We start from the raw sequence: 26,978 nt of genomic DNA on the forward strand, positions 1-26,978 counted from the left end.
GCTTGAACCACTCTCTCATCCCACAGCACAAGAAGCTGGCAGAGGGCAGTGCTTACGAGGAGCTACCCACATCTGTGATGTACTCAGAGAATGACATCAGCAACTCCATCAAGAATGGGATCCTCTACTTGGAAGACCCCATCAATCACGTATGTCACTGTCACCATCATCCTGGGGGATTCCTCAATGACATGGGAACTCTGCAAGGCACATGTGGTGCTGGAAGGAAGGGCTGTGGTGCAAATGGTCCAAGGGGCTGTTGGTCTGTCCTGTTTCCCAGGAGTCTCTGAAGGCTGGGGGTTGTGCTGGCTCTCTGGGATTCTCTTCCTTGGATATCTCCTATTGGCTCTTGTTAGAGGCAGAAGGCTAAGCTAGAGGGAGCTGTGAGCCGAGGCGCTGCAGCTGCTCTTGTGTAATCTCTGTGCTATCTCTTGCTGCAGGAAGTTCTGGTGGTGGCCTGCATTTCTAGACCTGCCTCCCACTGAGTGCCTACACACAGCACACCAAACTAAACTAAAACAGGCACTCTGCCTTGTGAAGCACCAAGCAGCCATTGTCCTGCCTGCATTTCCTTCTGCACAGCCCACTTCTTCAGCTGCTTTGCAGAGTCACATAGGAACCAAGCAGGTTTTAGGAAAACAGGAAAGTGCAGTGGTAAAGCTGCACAACCACCTCTGATACCCTCACCTCTGAGAGCCCCCCCGTGCTGAATCCACGCAGAGAGTTTTTTGTGTTGAATTGCTCTTCATTTGGTCATCTCCTTCTAGTATGTCTTGAGGTGTTTGCAACATGATCTGCAGTCCCTTTCTATGTAAGACCTATCACATGCTGGTTTTTCGCTGCTGCTAAATCCATGCTTAGGATCTGAGGGTTGACTTGGAAACTTCTGTGACTCCACTGAAATCAGTGTTGCTGGTGACTATCCTTCACAAACCCAGCTGTCCCTCACTGCTTGTGCTGATCAGGAGGAGAAGATCCTGCATATAGTGGTGGGCCAGTTTGGTGCTTCCTCAGGAGATCTTCTAGCCCAGAGTTTGTTTCCTTGCAGGAGTGGAACCCACATTACTTTGTCCTGACCAGCAGTAAGATCTATTACTCTGGGGAGACAACCAGTGACCAAGGAAATGAGGATGAGGAAGAGCAAAAGGAGGTGAGGGCTGCCTTGCATGACAGTGAGTTGTTCCTCTGGACAAAGAACTTGGCTGGCCAAGGCACTGTGCATGTCCACTGCCAGCTGACTTGAGAGGGACGTCTTGTGGTGGGAAGGGTGGGAGCTGCTTCAAGAACTCCCTGGTGCTGGTTGGAAGACCTCTGAGCAGAGCAGACACTACAAGCCTGCCCTCAGTAACCCAAGGTGGTGTGTTTTCCCCGCCAGGTGAGCAACAGCACCGAGCTGCACTCCACGGAGAAGTGGTTCCACGGCAAGCTGGGAGCGGGGCGCGACGGGCGGCACATCGCGGAGCGGCTGCTGACAGAGTACTGCATCGAGACAGGGGCTCCTGATGGCTCCTTCCTTGTCAGGGAGAGTGAGACCTTCGTTGGAGACTACACCCTCTCCTTCTGGTGAGGGACACAGGTGTCGGTCTGCTGCTCCATGTTGCTCCTTGGCTAGCCCTCATCTAGTCTTCATCTTAACACCATCTTCTGTGGTGGGGGTTCCAGTCCACAGTGGTTGGGAGAGAAAGTTTCTCCCCTTTTCCTGTGCCGCAGCATCTGGTGCTGCATCGTGTCTAAAGAAAGGCAACCAAGTTGGTGGAGTGTCTAGAGCACAAGTCTTGTTGAGGGGTGGCTGAAGGAACTGGGGTTTTTCAGCCAGGTGATGGGAGACGTTCTGGCTCTCTACAATTCTCTGAAAGGAAGTTGGAGCCAGGTGCAGCTTGGTCTCTTCTCCCAAGGAACAAACAATAGGACAAGAAGAAATGGCCTCAAGTTGTGCCAGGGGAAGTTTAGGTTGGATATTAGAAAAAAAATTCATCCCTGAAAGGGTTGTCAAGCCCAGGGCAGTGATGGAGTCCCCATTACTGGAGGGATTGAAAAGCCATATAGATGTGGTGCTGAGTGACATGGTTTAGTGTTGGCCTGGCAGTGCTGGGTTGGACTCAATGATCTTTAAAGGTGTCTTCCAACCCAAACCATTCTATGATTCTATGTCAATGCACTGTCCCGGTGCAGAAGGGTCAAGTGCCTTGGAATCCTTGTGTGAGGGGTCCCCTGTGGGGCAGGAGGGCCATGCCCAGGCTAGAGAAGTGCCTGGGGCAGAATCTCCAGAGTCAACTCTGTTTTCCCCCTCGCTCTTCGGCAGGCGCAATGGGAAGGTGCAGCACTGCCGCATCCACTCACGGCAGGATGCCGGCAGCCCCAAGTTCTTCCTGACGGACAACCTGGTGTTCGACAGCCTCTACGACCTCATCACCCACTACCAGGAGGTGCCACTGAGGTGCAATGAATTTGAGATGAGGCTGACAGAGCCAGTGCCACAGACCAATGCCCATGAGAGCAAAGAGTGAGTGTTTGATTGAGTAGGGTGGGTTGTGTCCATTGGGCAGCTGGGACCACATGGGAAAAGCTCCCAGGTCTTGCCAGGGTTCTTCCTTCCTTTCTGTGGCTCCCTGGTCCCCATCTGCTCCCCATGGAACTCTGTGTCACAGCAGCCATGCCAGCCAGCTTCATGGTTGATGGAGCTGGTTGTCTTGGAAGCCCAGTGCGAAGGAGGAGGTACTGGGCTTGGTTAGGATTCCTTCACCCATGCTGCTTGTCTCCAAATGGCTCTGTTCTCACCTGTCCCTCAGGAAGGAGAAGACAGCCCTGTTGTAGTGTTCTATATGTGATGTTCTCTGCTTCCTGTCCTCCTTGTGAGGCTTCAGGCAGCATTTTGTGGGCTGGAGGGGAAGGCAAGTGGCACAGCAGAGGTGTGGGCTGAGCTGGATGTGTGGAGCTGTGCACAGTGACGTGTCTTTCCTGCCAGGTGGTACCACGCCAACCTGACACGGGCCCAAGCTGAGCACATGCTGATGCGGGTGCCACGCGACGGAGCCTTCCTGGTGCGCAAGAGGAGCGAGCCCAGCTCCTATGCCATCTCCTTCCGGTGCGTCCCTGGGAAGGAGGGTGGAGGGCTAGGAGCTGCAGCACCTGAGTGAGCAGCAGAGGGGCCATGAGCATGATGTGAGCCCTCCCAGGGCTCTTCTAGCTCCTGGATAAGTCTCACAGCCTTTTGAGAGCCTTCAGGACCCTGCTTCTCCTTCCATCGCCTATAGGAGATGGCTGTGCTCAGCCATTACGGAGCACCTCTCTGCTTGCGTGTCTTTATTTTGGATGAGACTTTCTTTTGCCAGGTGCTAAGTGGCTTCTCTCTGCTTTTCCACCTGTCAGGGCGGAAGGGAAGATCAAACACTGCCGAGTGCAGCAGGAGGGCCAGACCGTGCTGCTTGGCAACTCCGAGTTCGAGAGCCTGGTGGACCTGATCAGCTACTATGAGAAGCACCCTCTGTACCGCAAGATGAAGCTGAGGTACCCCATCAACGAGGAGACACTGGAGAAGATAGGGACAGCGGTGAGTCTGGGTGGCTCTTGGAAGAGAGAAGCTAAAGGGTGAGGGACAGGTGTGTTTTGAGCTGGTGCCTCGACGTGGTGGTGTGTGAGCCATCTCTGTACTTCACAACGCACATCTCTTGGAGCTCCATGCCCTGCTGCAAACAGCTGCTAGTTGGGATGAGATTTATGGCTGCACCTCTGATCCAGATCAGTAGGGAGGGTGACCTTAGGCGTCTGTTTGCTGTGTGCAGTGTCCTCTTTGGTCTCCTTTCCTCCCTGGGTGTTCTCCTTACCTCCTCCAAGGTTCTGCACACCACAGTTGTCACCACTGGCCCTTTGCTTTGACAGGAGCCGGACTATGGAGCCCTTTATGAGGGACGTCACCCTGGGTTCTACGTGGAAGCCAACCCCATGCCCACCTTCAAGGTACACTGTCACTGCTTGGCATGAAACAACCTGCAGAGCCTGAGAGTGTAGCAAGCATCTCTTCGTTTTCCTAGAGCTGTATTATTTTACACACCCAGCTCTTGACCATGCAGGAGGACATGCTCTAGGTTGAGCCTGAAGGTTCCCAGGATGGGCTACCCCTTGTTCTGAACTCTCCAAACTAAACCCATCAGTGGCTCTAGCCCAAAGGAAAGTGCCTGTGCAGAACCACACCTGACTTGTGACCTCTGGTCTGGCAGAACTGGGGGCCTTTATTTGTTCTGCAAGGGTCACTAGGGTCTGGCAGCAGGGTTGGATGCTGCCTGCACACAACGTTGCCTCACAGCCCCAGCAAACAATGGGAGGTGAGCTCTCATCAAAGGAGGGGATTCCACCACTCCACTCTGGTGAAACCCCTCCTGCAGTGCTGTGGCCAGCTCTGGAGTGCTCAACACAGGAGAGACATGGACCTGTTGGAGCAGGTCTAGAGGAGGCCACAGAAATGATCAGAGGGCTGGAACCCCCCTGCTGGAATTGCTCAGTCTGGAGAAGGCTCCAAGGAGACCACCTTGTGGCCTTTCAGTACTTAAAGGGGCTGATAAAAAAGATGGGGACAGACTTTTTAGCAGGGCCTGTTGTGACAGGACAAGGGATGATGTTTTTAAATTAAGAGGGAGATTCAGACTGGATAGAAGGAAGAAATTATTTTATACTGAGTGTAGTGGAGCACTGGCCCAGGTTGCCCAGGGAGGTGGTAGATGTCCCATCCCTGCAGGTGTTCAAGGTATGGTTGTCTGGGGCTCTGAGCAACCTGCTCTAGTTGCAGTTGTCCCTGCTGAGTGCAGGACTAGATGATCCTTAAAGGTCCCTTCCAACCCAAACTGTTCTATGATTCTTTGATGCTGTGGGGTTTGTTGTCTGTGTGACCATCCACTGCCTGGCCTCATGGGACTCCTCCTCATTGCAGTGTGCAGTCAAAGCCCTGTTTGACTACAAGGCACAGCGGGAGGACGAGCTCACCTTCACCAAAAATGCCATCATCCAGAATGTGGAAAAACAGGAGGGAGGATGGTGAGTTGGTCCTGGGCTTCCTATTTCTCTCCAGGACACCATCAGTCCTTGGTGTCACCATCCATACAAAGCTGTGTCTCCTGTAGGCCTGGCTCTGATAGGGGATTGTCCACTAGCTGCATGGCCCCAAAGCCTCATGAACCCTAAAAGCAGATCATGGAGGAAGAGCTGCTCTGGGTTCCTGTGGTGGGTGCTAATGCTGTCCCCTCTTCCTCTTCCAGGTGGAGAGGAGATTATGGTGGCAAGAAGCAGTTGTGGTTCCCTTCCAACTACGTAGAGGAAATTACTGGTCCCAGTAGCCTGGAGCTGGAGCGGGAGGTGAGTGTGTGCCCGAGCTGGGCAGGGAGGGGTGGAGGGTAGGAGTGATGTGCACAGCCCAGCACCATCCTGCCTGTGCTTCATTCCCAGCAGCAGCTGGATGAGAACAGCCCCCTGGGGGACCTGCTTGGAGGTGTCCTGGATGTGCCCTCCTGCCAGATTGGTGAGTGCCATGGAGGGGTGGAGAACTGGAGGGTGCTGTGGCCATTTGTGTATTTCCTAGGCTGCTGGGCTTTGGTCTCCATCTGTCTCTAGACACCTCAGTGCCTTCTGCAAATGAACATCAGCCTATGGTGTGTGCTTCCCATGCAGTGGCATGCTCTGCTGCTGCTGCTCCTGGCACAGGGTGCCTCAAGGTTTGGGCTCAGGTGTGTCCTTGCAGCATGAGTACAGCCAAGAAGCACACGGGGTTGTGGCAAGGAGCTGCTCCAGTACAACCTGAACCTGCTGTCAAGACAGCAGCCCCACAAGTAAGGGAGTTCAGACCAAATTTGTAGGCTTCTCTTTTCCTGTTAGGGTTTGTCCTCTCTTGCATATGTGTAGTTCAGCCTCCTGGACAGGGTGCCCCAGGCTCTTGAGCTCCTGGGTGCTGGCTGAGGTAGGTCCTATCTGCAGCTATCTGCTGTCCCTCAGCTCCCCAAAGCCCAGAGGACATTGTGCTCCAGATGGTTGTTTCCACCCAGACACTTCAGGGCACATAGTGAAAAAGATGCAGGAATGAGGGGAAGAGGGCATCACAAAGGCCCCATGAGCTCCATCTGTTGCCTCTGGTGACCAGCAATGGAAGCTTCTCCTCTTAGCTGAAGAGTCCCAGGGCAGCCACGCGAGTTCCTCTAGTGCCTGTCCCCTGTGTGGTGTGAGAGACTTGGCTCAGCATCTGCTTGTGACCTTGCCCTCTGCCCCTGTGTCCGCACAGCCATCCGCCCCGAGGGGAAGAACAATCGCCTCTTCGTCTTCTCCATCAGCATGGCCTCCGTCTCGCGCCTCTCCCTCGACGTGGCAGCCGACACACACGAGGACCTGGTGGACTGGGTGAAGAAGATCCGGGAAGCAGCCCAGACGGCGGATGCACGGGTGAGCCCCCACAGCTCTGGGCAGGGAAGATGTCTCCTTGCCAAATCCTGGGTTGCCAAGGAGGCTGAGGGGGGTGGTGGTGGGGCAGAGCCTGTGCCAGCTGGCAGAGCAGTTACAAAGATCACACAGAATCAACCAGGTTGGAAAAAACCTCAGAGATCATCAAGTCCAACCTATTACCTAATACCTAACACCTCCTGACAACTAAACCATGGCTCCAAGCACCAATCTTGTTTTGAACACCTCCAGGGACGGTGACTCCACCACCTCCCTGGGCAGCACATTCCAATGGCCAATTACTCTTTCTGTGAAGAACTTTCTCCTCACCTCGAGCCTAAACTTCTCTGGCACAGCTTGAGACTGTGTCCTCTTGTTCTGCCACTGGTTGCCTGGGAGAAGAGACCAACCCCCACCTGGCTACAACCTCCTTTCAGGTAGTTGTAGAGAGCAGTAAGGTCTTCCCTGAGCCTCCTCTTCTCCAGGCTAAACACCCCCAGCTCCCTCAGCCTATCCTCACAGGGCTTGTGCTCCAGAACTTTCACCAGCCTCATTGCCCTTCTCTGGACATGTTCAAGTATCTCAATGTCCTTCTTAAATTGAGGAGCCCAGAACTGTACCCAAGGTGTGGTCTAACCAGTGTTGAGTATAGGGGAAGAATGACTTCCCTGCTCCTGCTGGCCATGCTGTTTCTGATGCAGGCCAGGATGCCATTGGCGTTCTTGGCCACCTGGGCACACTGCTGGCTCATGTTCAGCAAGATGACAGTGCCAGAGCCATCTTTGGCAATACAGCAAGGGGCAGTGGCCACGCATGTGGCTTGAGAGGCTCAGGCTGGGCAGCTGTGAGGACTGGTCCATAGAGAGGGTGTTGTAGCCTTGGGAGGTGGGTGACCTATATCCATGACAGGGTGACAAGGCTCAGTTACAAGGCCATGGCTGCCCTGCTCCTGGTGCCAGTCTCCAGGCGGGAGATAAGACTCACCAAGAGTCCTATCCCATGGGTGCTTTTATAGTGTGTCCCCATGCAGACCTGCTCATGGTTGCCATAGCACGGGTAGGAGCAGCCACACCAGACCAGGACTACTGTTGACTGTAGTTGGTGAGCTGGTTATCCAGTGCTGCTGCTTCCTACCTGACCCTGACATGTCTCTCCCTCTCTTGGCAGCTCTCTGAAGGGAAGATGATGGAGAGGAGGAAGAAAATTGCCCTGGAGCTTTCAGAGCTGGTGGTCTATTGTCGACCTGTGCCCTTTGATGAAGAGAGTGAGCATCTGCTGGTCTAGTGGCCACTGTAGGCAGTGCCCATGGCATTGCAGACCCCATGGTGTGCCCCAAGGAGCTGCTTTGGCTAGAGCTTAGCAGAGGGCAGGTGTCCAAAGCAAGCTGGAAGAAGATTACATTGGCGCTGCAGAAATGTCTTACAGAGGGTAGAATTTCCCTTCCCCATCCCTCTCTTGCTGGGACCTGTCACTGTGCAGAGCAACTACTGAGGGAGTGGTGTTGAGAACCATCCTGTCCAATCACCAAGAACAGTTTCAATGCTTTCAGACATCCATGTTGGGCACCTAGCAAACATCTGCTGGGGCAGAGCTGGGCCTGCACAACCTGATGATGGTGGCTGAGCCATGGTGGGAGAGGATAGCTTTAGGAAGGGGGGGGTTGGGATGGTTGAAGTGTCTAGAAAGTGCTCCAGGCTTACACTGTGCTGTCTCCTCTCAGAGATTGGCACAGAGAGGGCCTGTTACCGTGATATGTCCTCCTTCCCCGAGACCAAGGCAGAGAAGTATGTCAACAAGATCAAAGGCAAGAAGTTCCTGCAGTACAACCGCCTGCAGCTCTCCCGCATCTACCCCAAGGGCCAGCGCCTGGACTCCTCCAACTACGACCCCCTGCCCATGTGGATCTGTGGCAGCCAGCTGGTAGCGCTCAACTTCCAGACCCCAGGTGAGGGCAGCAGGCAGGGAAGGTGGTCAGGCTCCTGGGGTACCTGCACCTCTTCCTAGGCACCTGCCTGTACCCCTGCTAGCCTGATGCTGGCAAACAGGGGGTCTAGGGAGGGGCTCTGGGTCTAGAAGGGGCTCTGCAGGGAGCAGAACCTGATGTCCAGGTCTGTGCTTGCCACAGTAGGGATGTGTTCTGGAGGGCTGGATTGACCTGGGCTGAGCCAGGAGGTTGTGGGGCCACAAGAACAAGATGTAGCAAAGGAAGCAGGGAGTTCCTCCAAGGTCCTTGGCAGCAGATAGAGTGGGCAGGGAATGTACCAAAGGGGCAGGGCAGTCCCAGCCCTGGGACACTGGCTGGTTGTGGGGTCTTGAGTCTAACTCACTGCTTTTCTCACCCCTCCCCATCTTCTCCTCCTGCTTCTGCAATGCAGCCCAGCCTTCCCCTTTTCCTGGCCCTTGCCAAGTTCTGTTGTGAGCTTGCTCAGCTCACCAACCCACCAGAAACCTACCTTCCTCTTTTGTCCTGATGAAGTTTTCATTCCTGTTGGAAATTCAAGCGTCTCACAGGGCTTGGCAAATACTAGAGCCAGCACAAAGAAAGCTGAAAGGAGAGGGAGGATAAGAAGGGGGTAGTTGGGCAGATCATGCGTGTGGCCCAAGCACATGTACAGGCTGCAGTGAGGTCGTGGCATTGCAGCGAGGCATTGCCAAGGGATGGTCCAGGTCCCTTTGCAAAGGTCTCCACATGAGGCACCAATAACCCCCAGTGCTCTGGCTTGTGGAAGGGGCACAAGGTCTCTTCTCTCCATCTCCTGCCTGTGCTCTCCAGACAAGCCCATGCAGATGAACCAGGCCCTGTTCATGTCCAGCGGGCAGTGTGGGTACGTCCTGCAGCCAACCAACATGAGGGACGACGTCTTCGACCCCTTCGACAAGAGCACGCTGCGGGGCGTGGAGCCGCTCTCCATCTCCATCGAGGTCAGTGCTTCATCCCAGCGTGGCAGCAGGTCCGGGAGGTGGCACCAACCTTGGGTGACAGGATGGGTTTCCTGACCTCTGTCTGCAGCTGCTCCTCACCAAACCTCTCAGCCTGTGCTTAAGAGCTTGGAGAGCCCTCGCTGAAGGGGGAGCCCCATGGGTGCTGCTAAGGGAAGCTCTTCTGGGTGCCTAGAGAGGAGGAGCAGGAGCAGCTCTGGGTGCTCCTCCCGGGACCCCTCCCACCCAGAGCCCAGTGCCAGCAGGTGGCATCCACGAGCTGCAGAGGTGACATCCCTGTCCCTGGGCCTTGGCCAGGACAGCCTGAGTGCAGGGTGGTTTCAAACTGGGTAACACAAGAGCTGTGCCTTGTTCCCTCTTTGTCACTGAACTGCTCTGGACTCCACATAACTGACCTTGCTGTGTCCTCTTCCCTCTTGGGAAGGTGCTCAAAGTCAGAGTGGACTATTTAGCCTTTTTCTGTGTTGCACTCCTAGTGATTGAGGACCACAGTAACGAGGCAAGGGCAGGGGCCCCTTTGCTCTGAGGACAGGCTGAGACAGTGTTGAGGTTGTTCAGCCTGGAGGAGAGAAGGCTCCAGTGGGACCTTCTTGTAGCCTTTCAGTACCTAAAGGGGCCAAATAAAGAAGATGGGGACAAACTGACCTGTTGGGACAGGACAAGTGATTGACTGAAACTAGAAGAGGGCTTTAGACAAGAGAAGGAAGAAATTGTTCTGCTGAATGTGGTGAGACACTGGCCCAGGTTGCCCAGAGAGGTGGTAGATGTCCCATCCCTGGAAGTGTTCAAGGCCAGGTTGGACTGGGCTCTGAGCAACCTGCTCTAGATGCAGATGTCCCTGCTGACTTCAGGGAGGTTGGAGTAGATAATCTTTAAAGGTCCCTTCCAACCCAAACTGTTTTCTGATTCTGTGATGATAAGAGGACAGGGGGCTGCTGGTGGGGGGGTACCACAGGACAGACTGCAGCTACTCACTGAAGCTTTTTCTTCCTGGATGGTGAGACTGGGGCTGGACTATTCCTGTGTCAGCTCAGGGAGTCACACAGCAAAGGCTCTGCAGGGCTGTGGGACAGCTCACCAGACAAGGCTCCTGCAGGAACAGGGAAGGTCACAGCTCTGCCAAACCAGCCTGCTGTCAGGTTTGGACTAGTGGCTGTCTCACTAGCCTGTGAGGCATTCCTAGACATATCAGAGCCAAGCTATTTACCTGTGGGTCAGCAGTGTCCTCTGCATGTTCCCTTGTGTCTCAAGCAGACCTTGGGGAGAAGGCAGCTTCACTCCTGCTCACAGGTTTCTGACAACATGCACAAACTGCAGCTCCTTGGAGACCACCTCACATTTGCACTGATCCCACCTCAGAGAGCCACTGCCCTGCTCAGGGAAGAACCCCATCATGTCCCATCTGCACCATCAACCCCATACCCACCATCTCCCTAAAAATCCCTTTCTGTTTTCCAAACTGTTGCTGTATCTGGGTAAGCAGCTGCAACCCACAGCTAGCAGGAGTCACTGTGCCATAACCTGTCACCGTCTCCTTTAAGAGATGGGCTGAGAGCCTTTTGTCCTCTGGCAAAAACTGCCCCATGTCCCCACCAAGGCCAGCTTTCACGGCTGGTGAAGCTGTCTGGAGCCCAGCATGACTCAAAGCACATGATCCAGCGTTGGCAGCACGTCCTTCCCCTGCAACAGCAGCGTGCCGCCAGCACTCTGGAGTGACATATGGCCGCTGGCAAGAGGGAGCTGGGCTGGCGTTCTCCTGCAAGGAAGCAGGTTGCATTTGTGCTGAGCACAGGCTGTGCTAGGAACAGGAGGCAGAGCAGCAGTGGAGAGCAGCTACTCTTCATGCTCAAGCCAAGGCAGGAAGGCCAAGATGTTTTGACAAGGATGAGGGTGTCCAGCCCAGCCCTCCAGGCAGGGAAGGTGATTGGGCTTGGCAGCCCAGCTCCAGCTTGGCAGCCTGGGAGAGGGATACTGTGGTCCCAGGCCTGGGGGTGCATGTGGTAGACACGAACCTGGGGCAGTTCAGCTGCCTTTTTTGATGGCTTCTAAGTCCAACTGGTGAGCAGGAACAGAGGAGCAGCTTCCAGGCGTGGGAGCTGTTTCCCTCCAAGAGGCAGGCTGAGCCAAGCTGGCTGTCAGGGTCTCTCCTCTCTCCAGGTATCTGAGCCAGGGTGATTTAGTTGGAAAGAAAATGTCTTGGTATGCAAACACATTTTTTTTTTTCCTTTGCTCTCGTCTCTTACCAAGTCTCTCCTGCTCTCTGCCCAGGTCTTAGGGGCCCGGCACCTTCCCAAAAATGGAAGGGGAATTGTTTGTCCTTTTGTGGAGGTGGAGGTGTCTGGCGCCGAGTACGACAATGCCAAGCAGAAAACAGAGATCGTGGGTGAGTGGGTCAGTGAAGGGAAGGGAGAGGGAGGCACCACTGCTCCTGACCATGCTTTGAGCCATGGGCACTGCAACAACGCCCAGCCCTGGGATGGGGTCTGTCCATGAGCTCAGCATCAGCCCTGGTGGGCTCTGCAGGGGCTGCCCACTCACCAAAGTGTTTTTCTTCCTAGCGGATAATGGTCTGAACCCTCTCTGGACCCCGAAGCAGTTCCACTTTCAGGTTAGCAATCCTGACTTTGCCTTCCTCCGCTTCGTGGTGTATGAGGAGGACATGTTCAGCGATGAGAACTTCCTGGCTCAGGCCACCTTCCTGGTGAAAGGCTTGAAGACAGGTAAAGTGCTTGGGGAAGCAGGGAGTGGGTATGGTGGTGGTCCTCACTAGTTTGTTAACGCTGAGTTTCATGGGAGGACACTATCAGGCCCCAGGCTGGCTTAGTTCCTCCATGCCAGGGCACATCCCCAACCAGGTAAAGGAAGAAGCCATATTCTAACATGCCTCATGACCGACTGCCACTTGGGAGAAGCTGGGGGAGTTGGAGAAGACCTCTTTGAGTTCTATGCCATAAGTGACACCAGGGTTCTCTCTGTCATAGGTTTTCGAGCTGTACCCCTGAAGAACAACTACAGCGAGAACCTGGAGCTGGCTTCGCTGCTTGTCAAGATAGACATTTTCCCTAGCAAGGTGAGGCTGGGCCAGGCATGGGAAGGTGACCATGCCACAGGGCTGAGAAGCAAAGGCAGCGAGTGCTGCCTGCTGCCCCCTGCCCTGCTCTGTTCCCCCTGCAGCAGTCAATGCAGAGAAGCTCAGCATTTGCCTGGCTTGTGTGTGTGCAGGACAGTTCAATTTTCAGCACTGCTCTGCAGGGATGCACAGAGGGCTAGGGGGATAGCAAGCACTGGGCTGGCCTCCTGCAGTGAGCTGCAGCAGTTCAGGCTAGGTCCTGCCTGGGCTCTGTTTAACTTGCATGGAAATCCCTTTAAGCAAACCTGCATGGGGCAGATTTACTCTATCTCAGTCCCTGTCTGTGCTCCAGCAAAGTTCTAGCTCAGGATCATGGAGCCTGGCTAGCTCAGGGCTGTCCACACTGGCATGAGCAGAGGGCAGGGATCCTTCAGAGGCAGATGTTTCTACTATTTTTTCATTTAAAATGATGCTGGTGGGAGCCAGCAACGGCTGCTAAAGACAGAGCAGCTCCACGCTGCAAACCCCAAGACCCCTGGCCACCCTGTGTGGCAGCTCGCCAGGCAGCCAGGTCCTTTGCAAGACCTCCACTCAGACATCCCAACCCCTTTACTACTGTATTTTTTTTTTCTTGATCTAAGCAGGAGAATGGTGAAATAAACCTTTTCAGTGCTTCAGCCCTACGGGACCGAGCAGGGGATGCTTCCAGCCAGCTGCTGGCAAGCAGAGGCAGAGAGGGGTCCTTCGAGTCTCGGTACCAGCAGCCCTTTGAGGACTTCCGCGTGTCACAGGAGCAGCTGGCTGATCACTTTGAGAGCCGGGAGCGAAGGTAGGCCAGGGCTGGTGGAGCTCTTCCCTGCATGAGACCTGTTCCATCCATCTCCCCCCTGCCAACATTTAGCCTCCTCGATGAAAGCAGCTAAATGCAGCCTCCCACTAACCCTGAGGGGAGCTGCAGCCTTGTTTACTGTGTGGAAGCCCTACGTTTCAGCCTGAAAGTTGTACCAAGCCGTGGGGCAGTCTTTGCTTGGGGGTCCAGGGGAGTGGGGTGGGGACAAGGAGGTGCCACGCCACACTTAATGCTGCTCTCCCTGGGTGCGGGGGATACTTTGCTCTTTGGGGTAGCTTTTGACACCAGAACAGTACTGCAGGTGATCCTGAGCTGTGTTCTGTCTGTGTCCCCTTGCAGGGTACTGAGGAGGACCCGGGTCAACGGGGACAACCGGCTGTAGCCCATCTCGGCGGGCAAAAGCCCCTCCAGTGCTGGTGAATCTCACGGCACGCTGTGAACTGGTTTCTATGGAAACGGCACTGCTATGGCCTACTTTCAGGCAGCTTTTCCAGTTTCTCTGCTGAAGTGTGTTCCAGCAGAGAACTAAAAAAAAAAAAAAAAAAATTTGGAAAAAACCCTCCCTACTCACCCTCCCCCCCCCCCCCACCCTTCATCACCAAGCCCTTAATGAAGCGCATCAGCGTGTACAACCTGCCAGCCGTCAGGGGGAGAGACAAAACTGTCTATAATTGCAAGGAAGAGACCAAAATCCTCCAACCAGCCCTCTGCCATCACTGCTGTGCCTGTATTCCTGGCAATCCCCCTCCCATGCTGCTGCTGGAGCCCCTCTGCAGCCATCCACCGCTGTACTTGCTCCCAGGGCACTACTGGGCAAGGGGGCACTGAAGTGACCGAGCAGCACCTCTCTCTGTCCTGGTGGCATTGCATCTACCTACCTGTGTAGCCACTGCCTATGGGGCCAGTAGTGAAACTCTACATTTACAAGGCCACCCTAGCTTTAAATGACAATAAAAGTGTCAGTATTACATGTGTGGTGGGGTTCAGTGTCTGGTGGTTTGTCCCCTTGCACACCTGGCTGTGGCTGGAGAGGATGCAGCCCAGCTTCATCCTCCCTTCTGGCTTATTTTTAAACTGGGGTTTAAAAATAACCAGTAGTTGGCCCAGGTGAAGACTAAACCAAGCTGTGCCACAGCTGCCCGTGCTATTCTGAACCAAACTGGGGATAAGCAGTGACCCCAGGGTGCAGGGGGCACTCCTAGGAGGGAGGTATCTGGACTGCAGTATGCTGCTGGACTTCACCCTTCAGGGACGCTGTAATTTAAAACACACATGAGGGTGGTGATGAGCACTGCCCACTCCTGGACAAAGAAGCATCTCCCTGCACAGGGAAGGCCTCAGCAGCCCGAGGCATCCCCTGGGCACATCAGCACCCCACACTGCAAGGGCTTCCCCAAATCACCAATCCACTCAGGCTCATCTTGTACGCTCTTTATTTAGGAACAACCAAAAATGTCTGGTTTCATTTCAACAAACTGTACAAGCAAGCTCTTCCCCTCGCCCACCCTCACATCCACATATACAAAAGGAAGGGAAACTTGCCATTCACTTCTCAGAAGTGGCACTGTTACTACAGGGAGTTCTTGCCCTCAGCACAAGAGCAGGTAAAGTCCATAGCAGGTACAAGCTACCCTAGCCCTAGTAATAGCCACAGCTCACAATCACAGGCAGCTTCACTTGATTTTTTTTTTTTTTTTTAAATCTCTTTAAAACCTTTACCAAAAGTAAAAACTTTTTCCTGTCTCACACGATTGCCAAGGTGACCAGCTAAAATTGTGGTCTTAAAAAAAACAAAAAACCCAAACAACCCCAAACCAAACACAGTAATAAGCCCACTGGAACCCCACCCCAGACATCTCTGGTACAAAGATGGTTTACACAGCAGAGCCTTTGCTCTGCTCCCTAGCTGCACAGCCACCCTTATGAAAGGTCCCATTGCAGCTACAATTACATTTTCCTTTGGATAAATCCAAGCAAAAAAAAAAAAAAAAAATTCCAGGTCATTCAGCACCAGCATGATTTCTAAATAACAATAATTAAAAGAAAAAACAAAATAAAACAAAACAAAAAAAAAGAGACCCCCCATTAGGCTGACTTTGTGGTCTGCTGAGCACCAAAAGTGATCAACATGCTGTTCCCAAAGTCTCTCTTGTAGTGCAATGTTAGTGTGTGCAAGGGGGAGATCACAGCCACGTACCCATAACATCACCACGAGCCAGATGGGGCAGAGAGAAAGTGCAATTTGAGCAAGAAGTTTCCTAGGCCATGGATTCTGAGCCCAACCTTCACTAGCACCAGTAAGCAAGAGTCCTCCTAAAACCACCCTCCAGCAGTATGGGAAAGAAGTGACTTTAACTGTGCCATCAAAACATGGCCAACATCAGCCAACGTTGCACTGGAACAGGCAAAATAATGAGAAAACACCCAAAAAAATTAAAAATAATTAAAAAAAAAAAAAAATCAATCACTGCTTAGGTAACAGAGCTGCCTTACTTTGCTTGATAAAAGTTTTGTGATGCCAATCCAGCATTCCTGGCAGGGACCACTGCCAGCACAACATACAGCAGAAACTAAATTGGCAGAAAAAAAAAAAAAAAAAAGGTACAGCTTGCAAGGGTCTCATCTCCCACCTCCATGTGAAGCATTGCCTGGTTTTACCCTGCTGGGTTTGTGATCAGCTGAGAAATTGCCGCAGAGGTTGCTGCAGTGAGCTGAATCACACTGGACCACCGACTGATTCAAAAAGTGCAAAGCCAAAATCATCTGGGCAACAGGAGGGAGAATTTCACAAACCTTTTAAATACCAGCACCATGAGGGGAAGGTGCAGAATCATGGTAACTTTCTCATTTGTGCCTAAGTGCAGAAAAATCACCTTCCTCTTCTGATCCCCAGCTTCCAAACATCACCTTCCCATCACGCTGCCTCTGTAATCTGAGAGGGGCTGCAGGGAAGACAGAATACAACACTTCTACTTGTGACCAAAAATGGTTGCTTTTCACAAAAAAAAAAAAAAAAAAAAGGCCCAAATCCTAAATGAGAACCCAGCCTTCTCCAGCCTCCTTTTCCTCCTGCACAGAGAGAGGACACCCAGCAAAAATTAACCAAGCAGGCAGCTGGTAACTCCAGCTAGGGAGCAGAGATAGGCAGGTGATGTTCTGCATGCAGCTGGGGGCTGGCTACAGAGTCTCTCATCACTGTTACCAGCAGCTACTTTTGCCAGTGGCTTTTCATGGTGACCCACACAAGTCCCTGGCAGGGAGGGGACATGCAGCTGCACCGAATACCTACGTGCCATGCATCAAAGCAAGCTCCTGTGCCCACTCCTCCAGCTGTGGCTGCAAGCTGGATGTGCAGCAGCACCTGGCTCTCAGGCAGCTGGAGATAGGAGCCTGTACACCATGGTTCGGAGATAGGAAGCCTGTACACCATGGTTTGATTAGTGTTTGCTACTGAAGAAGGGAAAAAAAAAAAAAAGAATGATTTCCAGGTTGCTAGTTAAGGAGCTGAAAAATAAGACACGAAGAGCCATGTCTAGAAATCTCAGGGCTTGCTGGTAGTGAATCAAGTAACTCTGTTCTTGCATCAGCATCCCTCTACACGAGCGAGCTGGGCACGGCTCAAAGCAGGGTTTCGGGTTATTAAGCAATTGGATTGTGCCCTTAATCTAAGCAGCCTCAGAGACATAAATAACAAGATTCACAGGGATTACAAATGATGGTTGCTACGTGCCTGCCGAGCCCAAGCTCTCACACAGCGGATGGTGAAGAATTCAATTTCCCTTCCTCACTGATGCTGGCCGCACAACTGCTATCTCACAGCCCTCCTTTCAAGTCAAGACAGTCATCTTTGATTAGATGATGATAAACATTCACACACCGTGTAGAATTGTGGTGACACTTCCTCTCAACACCAGAAGAGCTGCTTACTGGGACTGTCAAGTCACTTCTCAATTATTCCTTCGAGTTTCAGATGCAAACACATTTCTCATGTCCTGCACCACAACCTGAGCCTGTTTGGAGAGGGCACCTGCTCCTCCTCAGCTTCAAAACTGGTGCAATAGGGAAACAGAGGGCCACAGAGCTAAACCCTCTGAATCTTTAGCTTATACTTACAGGGGGATTTCAAGTCAACTAAAAAAATGCAGATAAGAAGGAATGTAGCAGTTAGAAAGGGAATTCGATTTCTGTTTTTTTGTTTTTGTCTCTAGCTCTTGCCCTTCCCCCCGAAATGGGGCTCTGCCAGCCCTGCTGCCACGTCCGAGGGGAGGCTGCATGGAACCACTTTTTAAAATTCCTCTGACCCAAAAAGAAAGAAAACTCCTGCTGTGCTTGTATGAATGCATGGAGACGAAGCTCAGAAACCTCAGCAGCTTCCAACCCTCAAGGCTATTTTTTCTGTGTACACCGGGAAATTCTCCCTCTAGCTTCACAAGACTTCTCTTTTCAAAATTGAATTTCCCCCCCCCCCCTCCCAGAAAACCAGCCAAATCCAATCCAAGTGCAAAGCATTTCAGCTAGTGCATGGAAAAATGGTTCAAGGGGGCCAGTTCACACCACGGTCCTTCAGCATTTCTGTAGATGGAGCGGGGATTACTCTTCCAATTAGCCATAGGCCTTTAAGTGTACACCAAAAATCCCACAGAAAATCACCTTGAACGGGCAAACTACACTTCCAACATACTTATATAGCAAGTAGTTAGTAAAAGTGTACATTTTTTTAATGTACATCTTAATGCAATAAAGAATCAATGGCATATCTGAACTGTATATATGTGTACTTAAATAAACCTGCATGTACATAGACGCTAGAGAGTAAATTGACCTACCTGTATTTGTTCTCTGAAGGTAACACTGTACACACACTCATTCTCTCGGGCTGCACGGCTTCCAGATCTGCTCCCTCCAGCTCTAGGGCCGCTCAGATCCCCCCTGTCACCTGTAACATTGCAGGGTGTGCAGGATTGAACCCCTGGGGCTCTGCCTTTGCAGTGCAGCTCCTCTGCTGGAGGAGAGCAGCAGGGATGCTGCCTGGCTGAGCCAATGATCCAACCATGGCATGAGCAGCAAGAGCGCTTCCCAAGAGAGATCCGGGGAGTCAGGTGTCACAGTAGGGTGCTCCCAGCCAACACCACCCCTGCTCACAGTGTTTTGGGGAGGCTTTGTCTGACTGCTAAGAAATGGTTGCAGCACGCTGTCCCATCTTTCTGTAGGGTGCAGGTCATCTCCTGATGAAGCAGATGCTCAGGCTTGGCCCTAGGGGCCACACCATGTGCCCAAGGAGCTCAGCACCAGCACCCACCAAGTACCACCAGGTGAGAGGAAGCCCTCCCTCTTGCAAAGCACTGAGAGATTAAATCACTCCTAGCTGCTCAGCAAGGCAGCCTCTTAAAGCAGGGATGAGGAAAAAAAAATGGAAAAGCAAGAGCAGTTGAAGGTAGAAATCAGACACCATCCTTGGAAGAGGTTCTGAAAGAGCTTTTCTGTTTTTAAACCAGATTTTTCTGTAAATCTCTGGATCTGATCCTTTGGGGCTTGCTACCCACCCTTCTAATAAATATCATTTACCACCAACAATAAAGTCTCCCACATTAAAAAGCTCTCACTAAATAAAAATGTTCTACTGAAAAAGCTTGGGGAAAAAAAAAAAAAAGGAGCTATGACTACTCTCCATAAATACATCAGTGGATAAACACCAAAAACTATTTAAGTTAAAGGACAATGTTGGCTCCAAAACAAACCAGGAATGAACCAATCACCAATTAATGCAAACTAGAAATTTAAATAAAGTTTCTGACCATTCAAAGGCAGTGAAGTTCTGGAATAGCCTTCCAAGAGCAAAAGTGAAGGCAAGACATGGAACCAATTTTGAGCTGGGATTTGGTTAGTTTGTGACAGAACAGCCTGACACAGCACTTGGCTGGACTAAGCAGCTCAAGAGCTTCCCTTCTCAATCTTGTTTTCTATTAGAAAAGAATCTTAAAAAAAGAATAAATCTTCAAGTTGCATCACACAGCAACCACTCAAGACAACATGGGCACGTTACAAATGTGCAGGGAGCGGGAAGCAGGAAGGCTAACTGGGAAATTTATTTTCTTCTTTCACCAGAACTATTGCAGATAAACTGGGACAAAAGAAAAAAAAAAGCCAAAATAAAAAAACCTCCAAGGGAGGAGGAGGAAAAAAAAAAAAAAAAAGAGGACTGGAGCAAACACTTGAAGCTAGCAGCACTGCTGCAGGAGATCTGTCACGTAGGGCTGCAAGAGGGAAACTTCCTGATTGCAGAAGAGCTGCTGCCTTGCTGATCCCTTGGAGACAATGACTTGAACCACTCACAGCAACGCCGCCTGCTCGCTGTGTTTGTTCTCTGAAGAACAGCTTGTTCTCTCTGAACAATGAAAAGGATTCCAGGTCAGGATGGAAAAATTATGATGTGCTAGTTCTCAGTGATTAAAGGGAGACTTGGAGATTTAATAGCCTGCTGCAGTCAGTCTCCAGGAGCACAGGGGAAAAATATTTTAGCCAGCAAAGGACAAACGACACCGAACTCCATCTCCTGGGTTGTCTGGGTCTGGGAACCTGCTGCTTATTAGAGATGCTAAACTGAACCTCATCTGCAGGGGTAGAAATCTCACTCCACTCCCACTGGACTTCAATGCAAGACTGACTGTTTCCTTCTCAGATACCTTTCCTTTCCTAACACACGGACACGTGTGTGCCTGCAAAGCTCTTCACTGCAGGGCTTAAGGACCATAAAGGGCAGAGAGGATCTGTGCAGCCACACCAACCTTTAGAGAACAAACACCTTAAAGGACAGATGAAAAAAAAAAAACAACAAACAAAACCCCCCAAAAAAACCAACCAAAACCAAAAAGGAAAAAAAGTACTGTGCCATGATAGTCCATATCTAAGCAATGGCCTTGCTTACACAAGGCCTGAGATTTGTTATGCTTGTATAGGCAGCTGTAGGCATCGGTATATGAATATGAAATCTGAAAGTCTGTCCACTGGGAAGCAAAGAAGAGCATCCTCCTTTCTGGGTGCAAGCTGCCCCCTGCCTCTGCCAGCTCTCAGCCATGCCCTCAGTCGGGCCACTGAGAGCTCTGCACTGAGTGCCCAGTTTTTGCACGTGTGCTCTCCTGTGTGCTGTGCTCAAAGGTCTCATTTATGGCAGTGCTTTATCACCATGTCCTGCTCCTGAGGCTTGGATCACGCCTGCCCATGGGTTTCTTGAAGACCAAAAATTTGTTCTCAAGGATAAAAGCCGATCCTCCAGGGCTGGTGCTTTCAGGTCAGTCTGTTTCTGAAAAAGAACAGAGGTGTCAGAGATGCTTTGGCTTGCTACAGGGGCCTGCAATCCACATGGGGTGCTGAGTGAGGAGGAAGGGTAACAGGGATTCCTTGGGAGCCTCAATGGAGTCAGCTGTGAAGAAAGGTCAGGCTCATTCATAAGGGCCAGGAAATCAAAAATCATTGTGGGAGTGGAGCTGGGGTTTGGCCAGCAGCAAGGCTGAGGCATAACACAGCCCACAGCAATCCAAAGCTATGCACCTTCCTTGAGCACCTCCTGCCTCTGTGCCACAAGGGGTGACAGGACCACCTTGCTCTGGATGGCATAAACCTACTCTTGGAGGGTGCTAGCAGGGGCACGGCCCTGTCCCTGGCATGGGCACAAACACACCACCCAAAACCACTCCTGAGTCTGCAGCTGCTCCCCAGCAAAGTGCACAGGGCAGTGCACATCCAGATCTATCAGCTGCGAGGGCAGGGCCTCTTTCAAACCCAAGCTCCACCTCTTCCAAACCAGACAGGGGAAGAAAGCAATGGATCCTACTGGGTTATGTTCTCTGAAGCCCTGCAGCCATGGCAGAAGTGCGTGGGAGGCTCTGAAGCAAGGCAGCAGGGCTGGAGAAGATCCCAGCTGCCCAGCACACTGGCAAGGAGCTGTGTGCATGGGGGAGGCAAGGGGCTGCACAGCCCATGATGGGATAGCGTGAGCATTTGGCCATGCCCATCTGGTGGGAACCCAGCCAGGGAGGAAACAGCCCCCAACTGCATTTCTGAAGAGCCCAGGGAGAGCCTGGAAAGCACCTCTCCTCTCCTCCACATGCATGTGCACACACACACACACACCTTTCAGAAGAGGAGGAGGGGCAGGGCCAGCAGCTGTTAACACCAGCCCTCCATGTCCTCTCCCTCCTTGTAACCTGCATCTTCACTACTTGAGGCTTGCCCTGCACCCAACAAGGATGTTCACATCTGGAGAGCTGGCAGGGGGACAGAGAAGGGAGGAGGTTCTCGCCAGGATTACGTCTGCTGCCCAAAGCCAGAGGAGGCATGGAAGAAGGCTGTGGCATGGGACACAGCAGCCAAGCCCCTTCCTTTATAAATACCCATCCCCTCCATAAATAAACTGGGACAGGTAAAAGGACCAGACACTCCTGCTGGTTTTACTTAGGCTTAAAATGAAGCCAAGAATTGGTATCTGAGTGGAGCCAGGACCCAGTGACCAAGGCAGGCAGGGGCAGGTGGGCAGCAGCACTCATGGCATCTCACCACTCTCCTCATCATCCTTCCCCAGGGGCTTTCTTCACCACTGTGTGGGTTAAATCCCACCCAGTAGGACTGGACACTAAACCCTTTTACTAAAAGGGAAGGCTCCATGCCCCACGCTCACCCAGCCGCCCCGCAGCACCAGCCCTGCCCATGGCAGGGGTCTTACCAAGCCGTGCAGGGGGTGGTGGGCCAGGAGCGTCAGGAGTCCCAGCACTGCCTTCCTGGCCGCCCGGCTCCCACGACTCGCTGCTCTCCGACACCTCTGAGCCAGCCTCACAGGGCGCTTTCTGGCTTCCCACTGCCTCACCACCAGCCTCCTCGGGGCCAGTGGCCTTGCTCTCCTCCTCCGCCTTCATGGCGAACCACACCTTGAGCTGCTGGGCGCTGAGGTGGGAGCGCTCACAGAGCGTGGGCAGGTCCTCGTCCCGCAGCACCTTGTGCTTCTCATAGTAGTCCTCCAGCACCTCCCGCCCCGCGGGGCTGACCTCCACCAGCCCCGGGGGGAAAACTCCCCTCCTGTAGTTCTCATACCACTTCAGCTGCCCGTTCTTGTAGCCGTAGCGGCTGTCCCCAAACCAGCGAATGACCTCTGCCCGCGGCAGGCCGGTCTGGGAAACGATGGCGTCGTACTCCTGGTTGGTGGGCCGCTGGGTCTGCACAAACATCTGCTTCAGCAGGTGCCGCTGCTGGGCTGTTTTCTTGAAGTTCAGTTTGGCTTTTGGAGGGGTGGGTGGCCGGCTGGAGCTGCCGTCCCCTTTCTCACTTGCACTGGCCCCTGGTACCTCGTCTTTGCCATTGGACTCAGTCACTCGCAGGTTCTTCAGGTTGATTTTGATGGGACTCACTTTGCGCTCGGCTGAGCTCAGGCTGGAGGCATCGACTGAGCCATTTTCACCTGCAGCTTTGAACTCATCTGAGGAGTCCTCCCCTTCCCTACCACCATTTTCTGCCTCCTCCTCCTCCTGCTGAGTCACCTCCTCCACCTTCTTATTTTCCTCTGCCACCTTCTTCTTTCTCCTCTCAGAGAACCAGCTATCAATCTCCCTCCGGGTCATCTTCGTCTCTCCCCTCAAGCGGTTCACCTCTTCCTCTGCAGGAAGGGGATTTTGGGCAAAACTGCTCTCCAGGGCCTTCAGCTGCTCTGGTGCCCGCTCCTTGTACTTGGTTGGCGTGAAGTCGGGTGCCTGGTGCCAGGACTGCCGCCGCGGCGGGTGGTGAGGGGCTGGCACAGCTGCTGCCGCTGCAGGGCTCAGCTCAGCTCCTCTAGATGAGGCATCAAAGGTTATCTCAGGCAGCGAATCGAGAGCACTGTCTCCAGGAAACACGGCCCGGCCGCCGCGCACGTTCCTATAGTGGTACCTCCTATCACTGAACCATTTTCGGATCTCCTTGGTGGACAGGCCTGTGATTTTTGTCAGCCGCTCCACTTCAGCCTGGCCAGGGAACTGGTTCCTGCAGAAGCTGCCTTTCAAGGCTGAGAGCTGCTCGTGGGACTTCTTGTTTTTGTAGACGTTGGGATCCAGGAAGGTCTGGGAGGAGATCGTGGGGCAGGCGGTGAGCAGTGACTGGCCGCTGTTGACCACCTTTACCCCTGACGTGTTGCTGGAGCTCACCGTGCTGTGCTGTGCTGCCGACTGCACCTTGGGGACAGAAGTCACTGACAAGGTGAAGGAGGAGCTGGTGCCCTTCAATCCGTTTGCCATGATGGGCTGCGTGACCAGCAGCCCCCCTGTCCCCTCTGGCTGCCCCACTACATGGCCCGGTAATGTGGCCTGGATCAGATGGGGCACAGTCCCGGGATTGGCCACCAGCGGCGTGTTCAGGACCGTGATGGTGGGCTGCGGTACGGACTGAATAACCGTGTTGAACATCTTCTTCCTGGCATCCTCGATTTCCTCCGGCGACCAGCTGATACCCTGCTTCAACCTCTGGGCGGTGAACCAGATCTTCAGCTGCTCTTCTGGGTATTTTGTTACCACGGTCAAGTAGCAGAGCTCAGCTTTGGTGGGGTAGGGGAACTTGTGGAAGGAGTTTTTCAGGAAGCTGTTGGAGTCCATGGCGGCATTGTAGGTTGGAATGCTGCTCAGGGGGATCATCACCTTGGGAAGGGACTTGGAGGTGGGCAGTTGCTGATGCAACGGGGGCTGCTGCTGCAGTGATACAAGCTGTGCAACGCCCGCCTGCAGGACGGGCACATTTCCTATGATGGAGCCATTCACAATATGAGAAGATTTTGCTGAACCTGCAGTGGGCTGGCTGACTGGCACAGACCCATTTGGGAATGAATGCTCTCCATCTTTCACCTCCAACTCACTGCCCAGCTGGCTTGACACATTCTCCTTCAGCGTGTGGATTTTTTTGGCCTCGGGTTTGCCTTTCATTATCTTCATGATGGGAGTTTTGGTAATGATAATTTCAGACTGGCCATCCACCCCTTCTTCAGGGGCCTCTCCCGCAGGGTCATGGCTGCTGGTGGCCTCACAGAGACTTTGCTCCACAGTTGTACGATTGTCCTGCTTAGCCACCCTCCAGATGAAGTTGGTTTCTCCAGCGTGTGACTCTGCGTTGTGGTGCGAGAGCCCTTCCTGGCTGTTTGCCAGAAAGCTGCAGGCACCGCACGCAAATGCAGGGTCTTTGCTAAAGTCTAAGTGCTCAGAGTCCAAGTGTGCAAAGAACTGATGAACCTCTTGAGACCCAAAGTCACAAGACTTGCAGATGTAAGTGTCACCATCAGCAATACCACGGTGCCCATTGGACAAAGCTCCGTTGTTACTGGTACTGGCACCAGCATCACTAGCTGGTGGCCCTTCTGCGGGAGCATCCTCTTTTGTTCCTTCATTGTCATCTTCTACAGTGTCCAGTTCAGTCTCCTGAAGCACCAGTGTTTTCACTGGTATCATGCAAGGAGTTGTGGATTTTCTTTTGCTAGCCATCACTACAGTTGGTCCAGCTGACTAATTTTGCTTTAATTCAAATTAAATTCAAATTTAAAAGGTGCTATTGCAAGTGCTCTGTGGTCTAGCTTCCAGCAAATTCATGATGTCCCAAGGAGCTGTTGTCAAGTGTTGATGAATGCTCATATTTGCCACTGAACCTGAGGAGACAGATCGAGAGGAGAGGTTAGTTTCTTTGGCATTAGACAAAGCACAACTGTCCTGCTATTTAATTGTTTCACTCAATAAATCATTTTCAGCCTCTTTCACTGGAAAAATTTGACTTCACATTGGATTTACTCTTTCTTCACACACACAAACCTGTGAATTACCTGTTTAATATCAAAACCACGAAGATGCATCTTCTATGGCCCACATCAAAATCTCATTTGAGGAGGAAACCCACCAAAATTTCCCCTCACCTTGCCAATACCCAATCATTGGTGTTGCAGCATGGACAGCAGTGCCTGGGTTCCCTGCACGTACAGGCTTCTGGCTTGGCAGCACACAGGAGGTGATACCAGACAGCATCACCCCAGGTTTTTCCATCACAAAAAAACCTGATGCAATAGCAACAAGTTCCCCACAGAACGTTTCAATTTCTTCAAAACTGGCATTTCCCAACCATTCTGTCGGGAAGTTCCTGGCCAGCTCAAAGCACCATGCCTGTGCCAAGGACCTCTGCCTGCAGAGATGCCCAGAGCTCTGCTGCAGGGAGCAAGGAGGCTGTAGCCAGGGCCACATTATTTTCATAGAATCACAGAATTAGGTAAAAAACCTTTAGGATCATCAAGTCCAACTGTTAATCCAGCACTGCAGGTCACCACTAAACTGTGTCCCTCAGCATCACATCTACATGGTTTTTAAGTCCCTTCACGGATGGAGCCTCCACCACTGCCCTGGGCAGCCTGTTCAAGAGCTTCAAAACCCTTCTAGGGAAGAAACTATTCCTGAGGTCCAACCTATACCTCCCCCGGTGCAACTTGAGGTCATTTCCTCTTGTCCTATCACTTCTTACAAGGGAGAACAGACCAACCCCAACCTGGCTCCAACCTCCCTTTAGGGAGTTGTAGAGAGCCAGAAGGTCTCCCCAAAGCCTCCTTTTCTCCAGGCTGAACAATCCCAGTTCTCTCAGCTGCTCCTCACCAACTTCATTTCCCTTCTCTGTATCTGCTCCAGCAACTCAATGTCCTTCTTGTAATGAGGGGCCCTGAGCTGAACCAAGTGTTCCAGGTGCAGCCTCATTAGTGCCAAGTACAGACAGATGATCCCTGCCCTGGTCCTTCCAGGCCAGTTTCGGCTCTCCTTGTTCAGTAAGCTCACAGAGCTTTCATGAGATTCCCTCCTCATCCTGTGCATACTTCATTACTTTAATAGCATCTGTTGAATCTTCATCTGGAGCTACAAGAGAAGGTAAGGCCCCAGAACTCAAGAGCAGCATCACACAGACATTCCTGGCTTCCAGCCTTCCCCCATCCCACCACATTTTCAGCCTTTGGCATTCACACATTTTGCTGGGCTTGGGGTGATGAGAGATCTGTCAAACCAGGAAGAGAAGAAAAGGGAAAGGGCGGGGGGAGGAAAAAACAAGGTTGGTTTTTTTGTTTGTTTTCCCATTTTTCTGAAGCTAAAGCAATTCCCAAACTGCTCCAGCCTGTGGAAGCTGGAGCGTTGGCCAGAACCTTATTGCTGGCCTGCCACAGCTTCACCATCTGCACCGCGGATGCTCCGTGCTGGAGATCACGACCTGAGGGCAGCAGAGCTGCCTGCTGTAGCTGGCACCAGGAGTCCCTTGCCTGGTGACAGTCCAACAACAGGGAAAGCAGCACAAATCTCTGCCTTAACCCTTAACCATCAACCATTTCTTTTTTTTTTTTTTTTTTTTACAGCAGCTCTGTTTTTTTTTCCCCTTTAAACCCAGGGCTCAAGAGGTATTTTTCCAGCCTGCCAGGTCCCTTGGAAGCGTGTGGATGCTCTGACTCATCCCACAAAGCCTCTGTGCCAGATCTGCCTGGGGTTTACTCTCACAGCACTGGAGAGCTTTGTAATACACTCACGAAAACTTGAACTTCAAACGAAAAACAGACCAACTTACCATCCTACCAGCTGACTCACAAGGTAACTCCTATCAGTCCCAGCAGCTGTGCACCAGGAGCTTTCTCCTATCAGATATTCTGAGCTGATCTCATGCAGCCAGAAACGCCGATCGGGCAAA

The 26,978-nt window shown here is 52.4% G+C and overlaps 2 protein-coding genes across 2 annotated transcripts in view; one reads left to right on the top strand and one right to left on the bottom strand.

Moving 5' to 3' along the window:
• The window catches only part of PLCG1 (phospholipase C gamma 1), a 51,237-nt gene extending 37,578 nt beyond the window's left edge, over positions 1-13,659 (top strand). The window contains exons 14-32 of the mRNA XM_054391756.1: positions 27-149; positions 1,049-1,150; positions 1,376-1,563; positions 2,303-2,503; positions 2,966-3,085; positions 3,370-3,550; positions 3,880-3,957; positions 4,925-5,028; positions 5,250-5,346; positions 5,437-5,509; positions 6,263-6,420; positions 7,585-7,681; positions 8,138-8,362; positions 9,191-9,339; positions 11,626-11,740; positions 11,916-12,077; positions 12,339-12,427; positions 13,069-13,256; positions 13,617-13,659. Coding sequence (XP_054247731.1) covers positions 27-149; positions 1,049-1,150; positions 1,376-1,563; positions 2,303-2,503; positions 2,966-3,085; positions 3,370-3,550; positions 3,880-3,957; positions 4,925-5,028; positions 5,250-5,346; positions 5,437-5,509; positions 6,263-6,420; positions 7,585-7,681; positions 8,138-8,362; positions 9,191-9,339; positions 11,626-11,740; positions 11,916-12,077; positions 12,339-12,427; positions 13,069-13,256; positions 13,617-13,659 — 2,493 coding nt within the window. The remainder of the gene's footprint in view (positions 1-26; positions 150-1,048; positions 1,151-1,375; positions 1,564-2,302; positions 2,504-2,965; positions 3,086-3,369; positions 3,551-3,879; positions 3,958-4,924; positions 5,029-5,249; positions 5,347-5,436; positions 5,510-6,262; positions 6,421-7,584; positions 7,682-8,137; positions 8,363-9,190; positions 9,340-11,625; positions 11,741-11,915; positions 12,078-12,338; positions 12,428-13,068; positions 13,257-13,616) is intronic.
• A 6,907-nt stretch (positions 13,660-20,566) lies between these two features.
• ZHX3 (zinc fingers and homeoboxes 3) lies at positions 20,567-24,763 on the bottom strand. The gene is made up of 2 exons (XM_054392154.1): positions 21,997-24,763; positions 20,567-20,577 (listed from the first exon to the last, which is right to left on the bottom strand). Exons 1-2 carry the CDS (start codon positions 24,761-24,763, stop codon positions 20,567-20,569), a joined length of 2,778 nt encoding a protein of 925 aa, XP_054248129.1.
• Positions 24,764-26,978: the final 2,215 nt, after the last annotated feature.

Source organism: Indicator indicator, chromosome 24, assembly GCF_027791375.1.
Source record: "Indicator indicator isolate 239-I01 chromosome 24, UM_Iind_1.1, whole genome shotgun sequence".
Taxonomy (NCBI): domain Eukaryota; kingdom Metazoa; phylum Chordata; class Aves; order Piciformes; family Indicatoridae; genus Indicator; species Indicator indicator.

What these genes read in the sequence shown, in the direction of transcription:
- ZHX3 (XM_054392154.1), bottom strand. Translation starts at nt 24,763, where the DNA reads ATGGCTAGCAAAAGAAAATCCACAACTCCTTGCATGATACCAGTGAAA.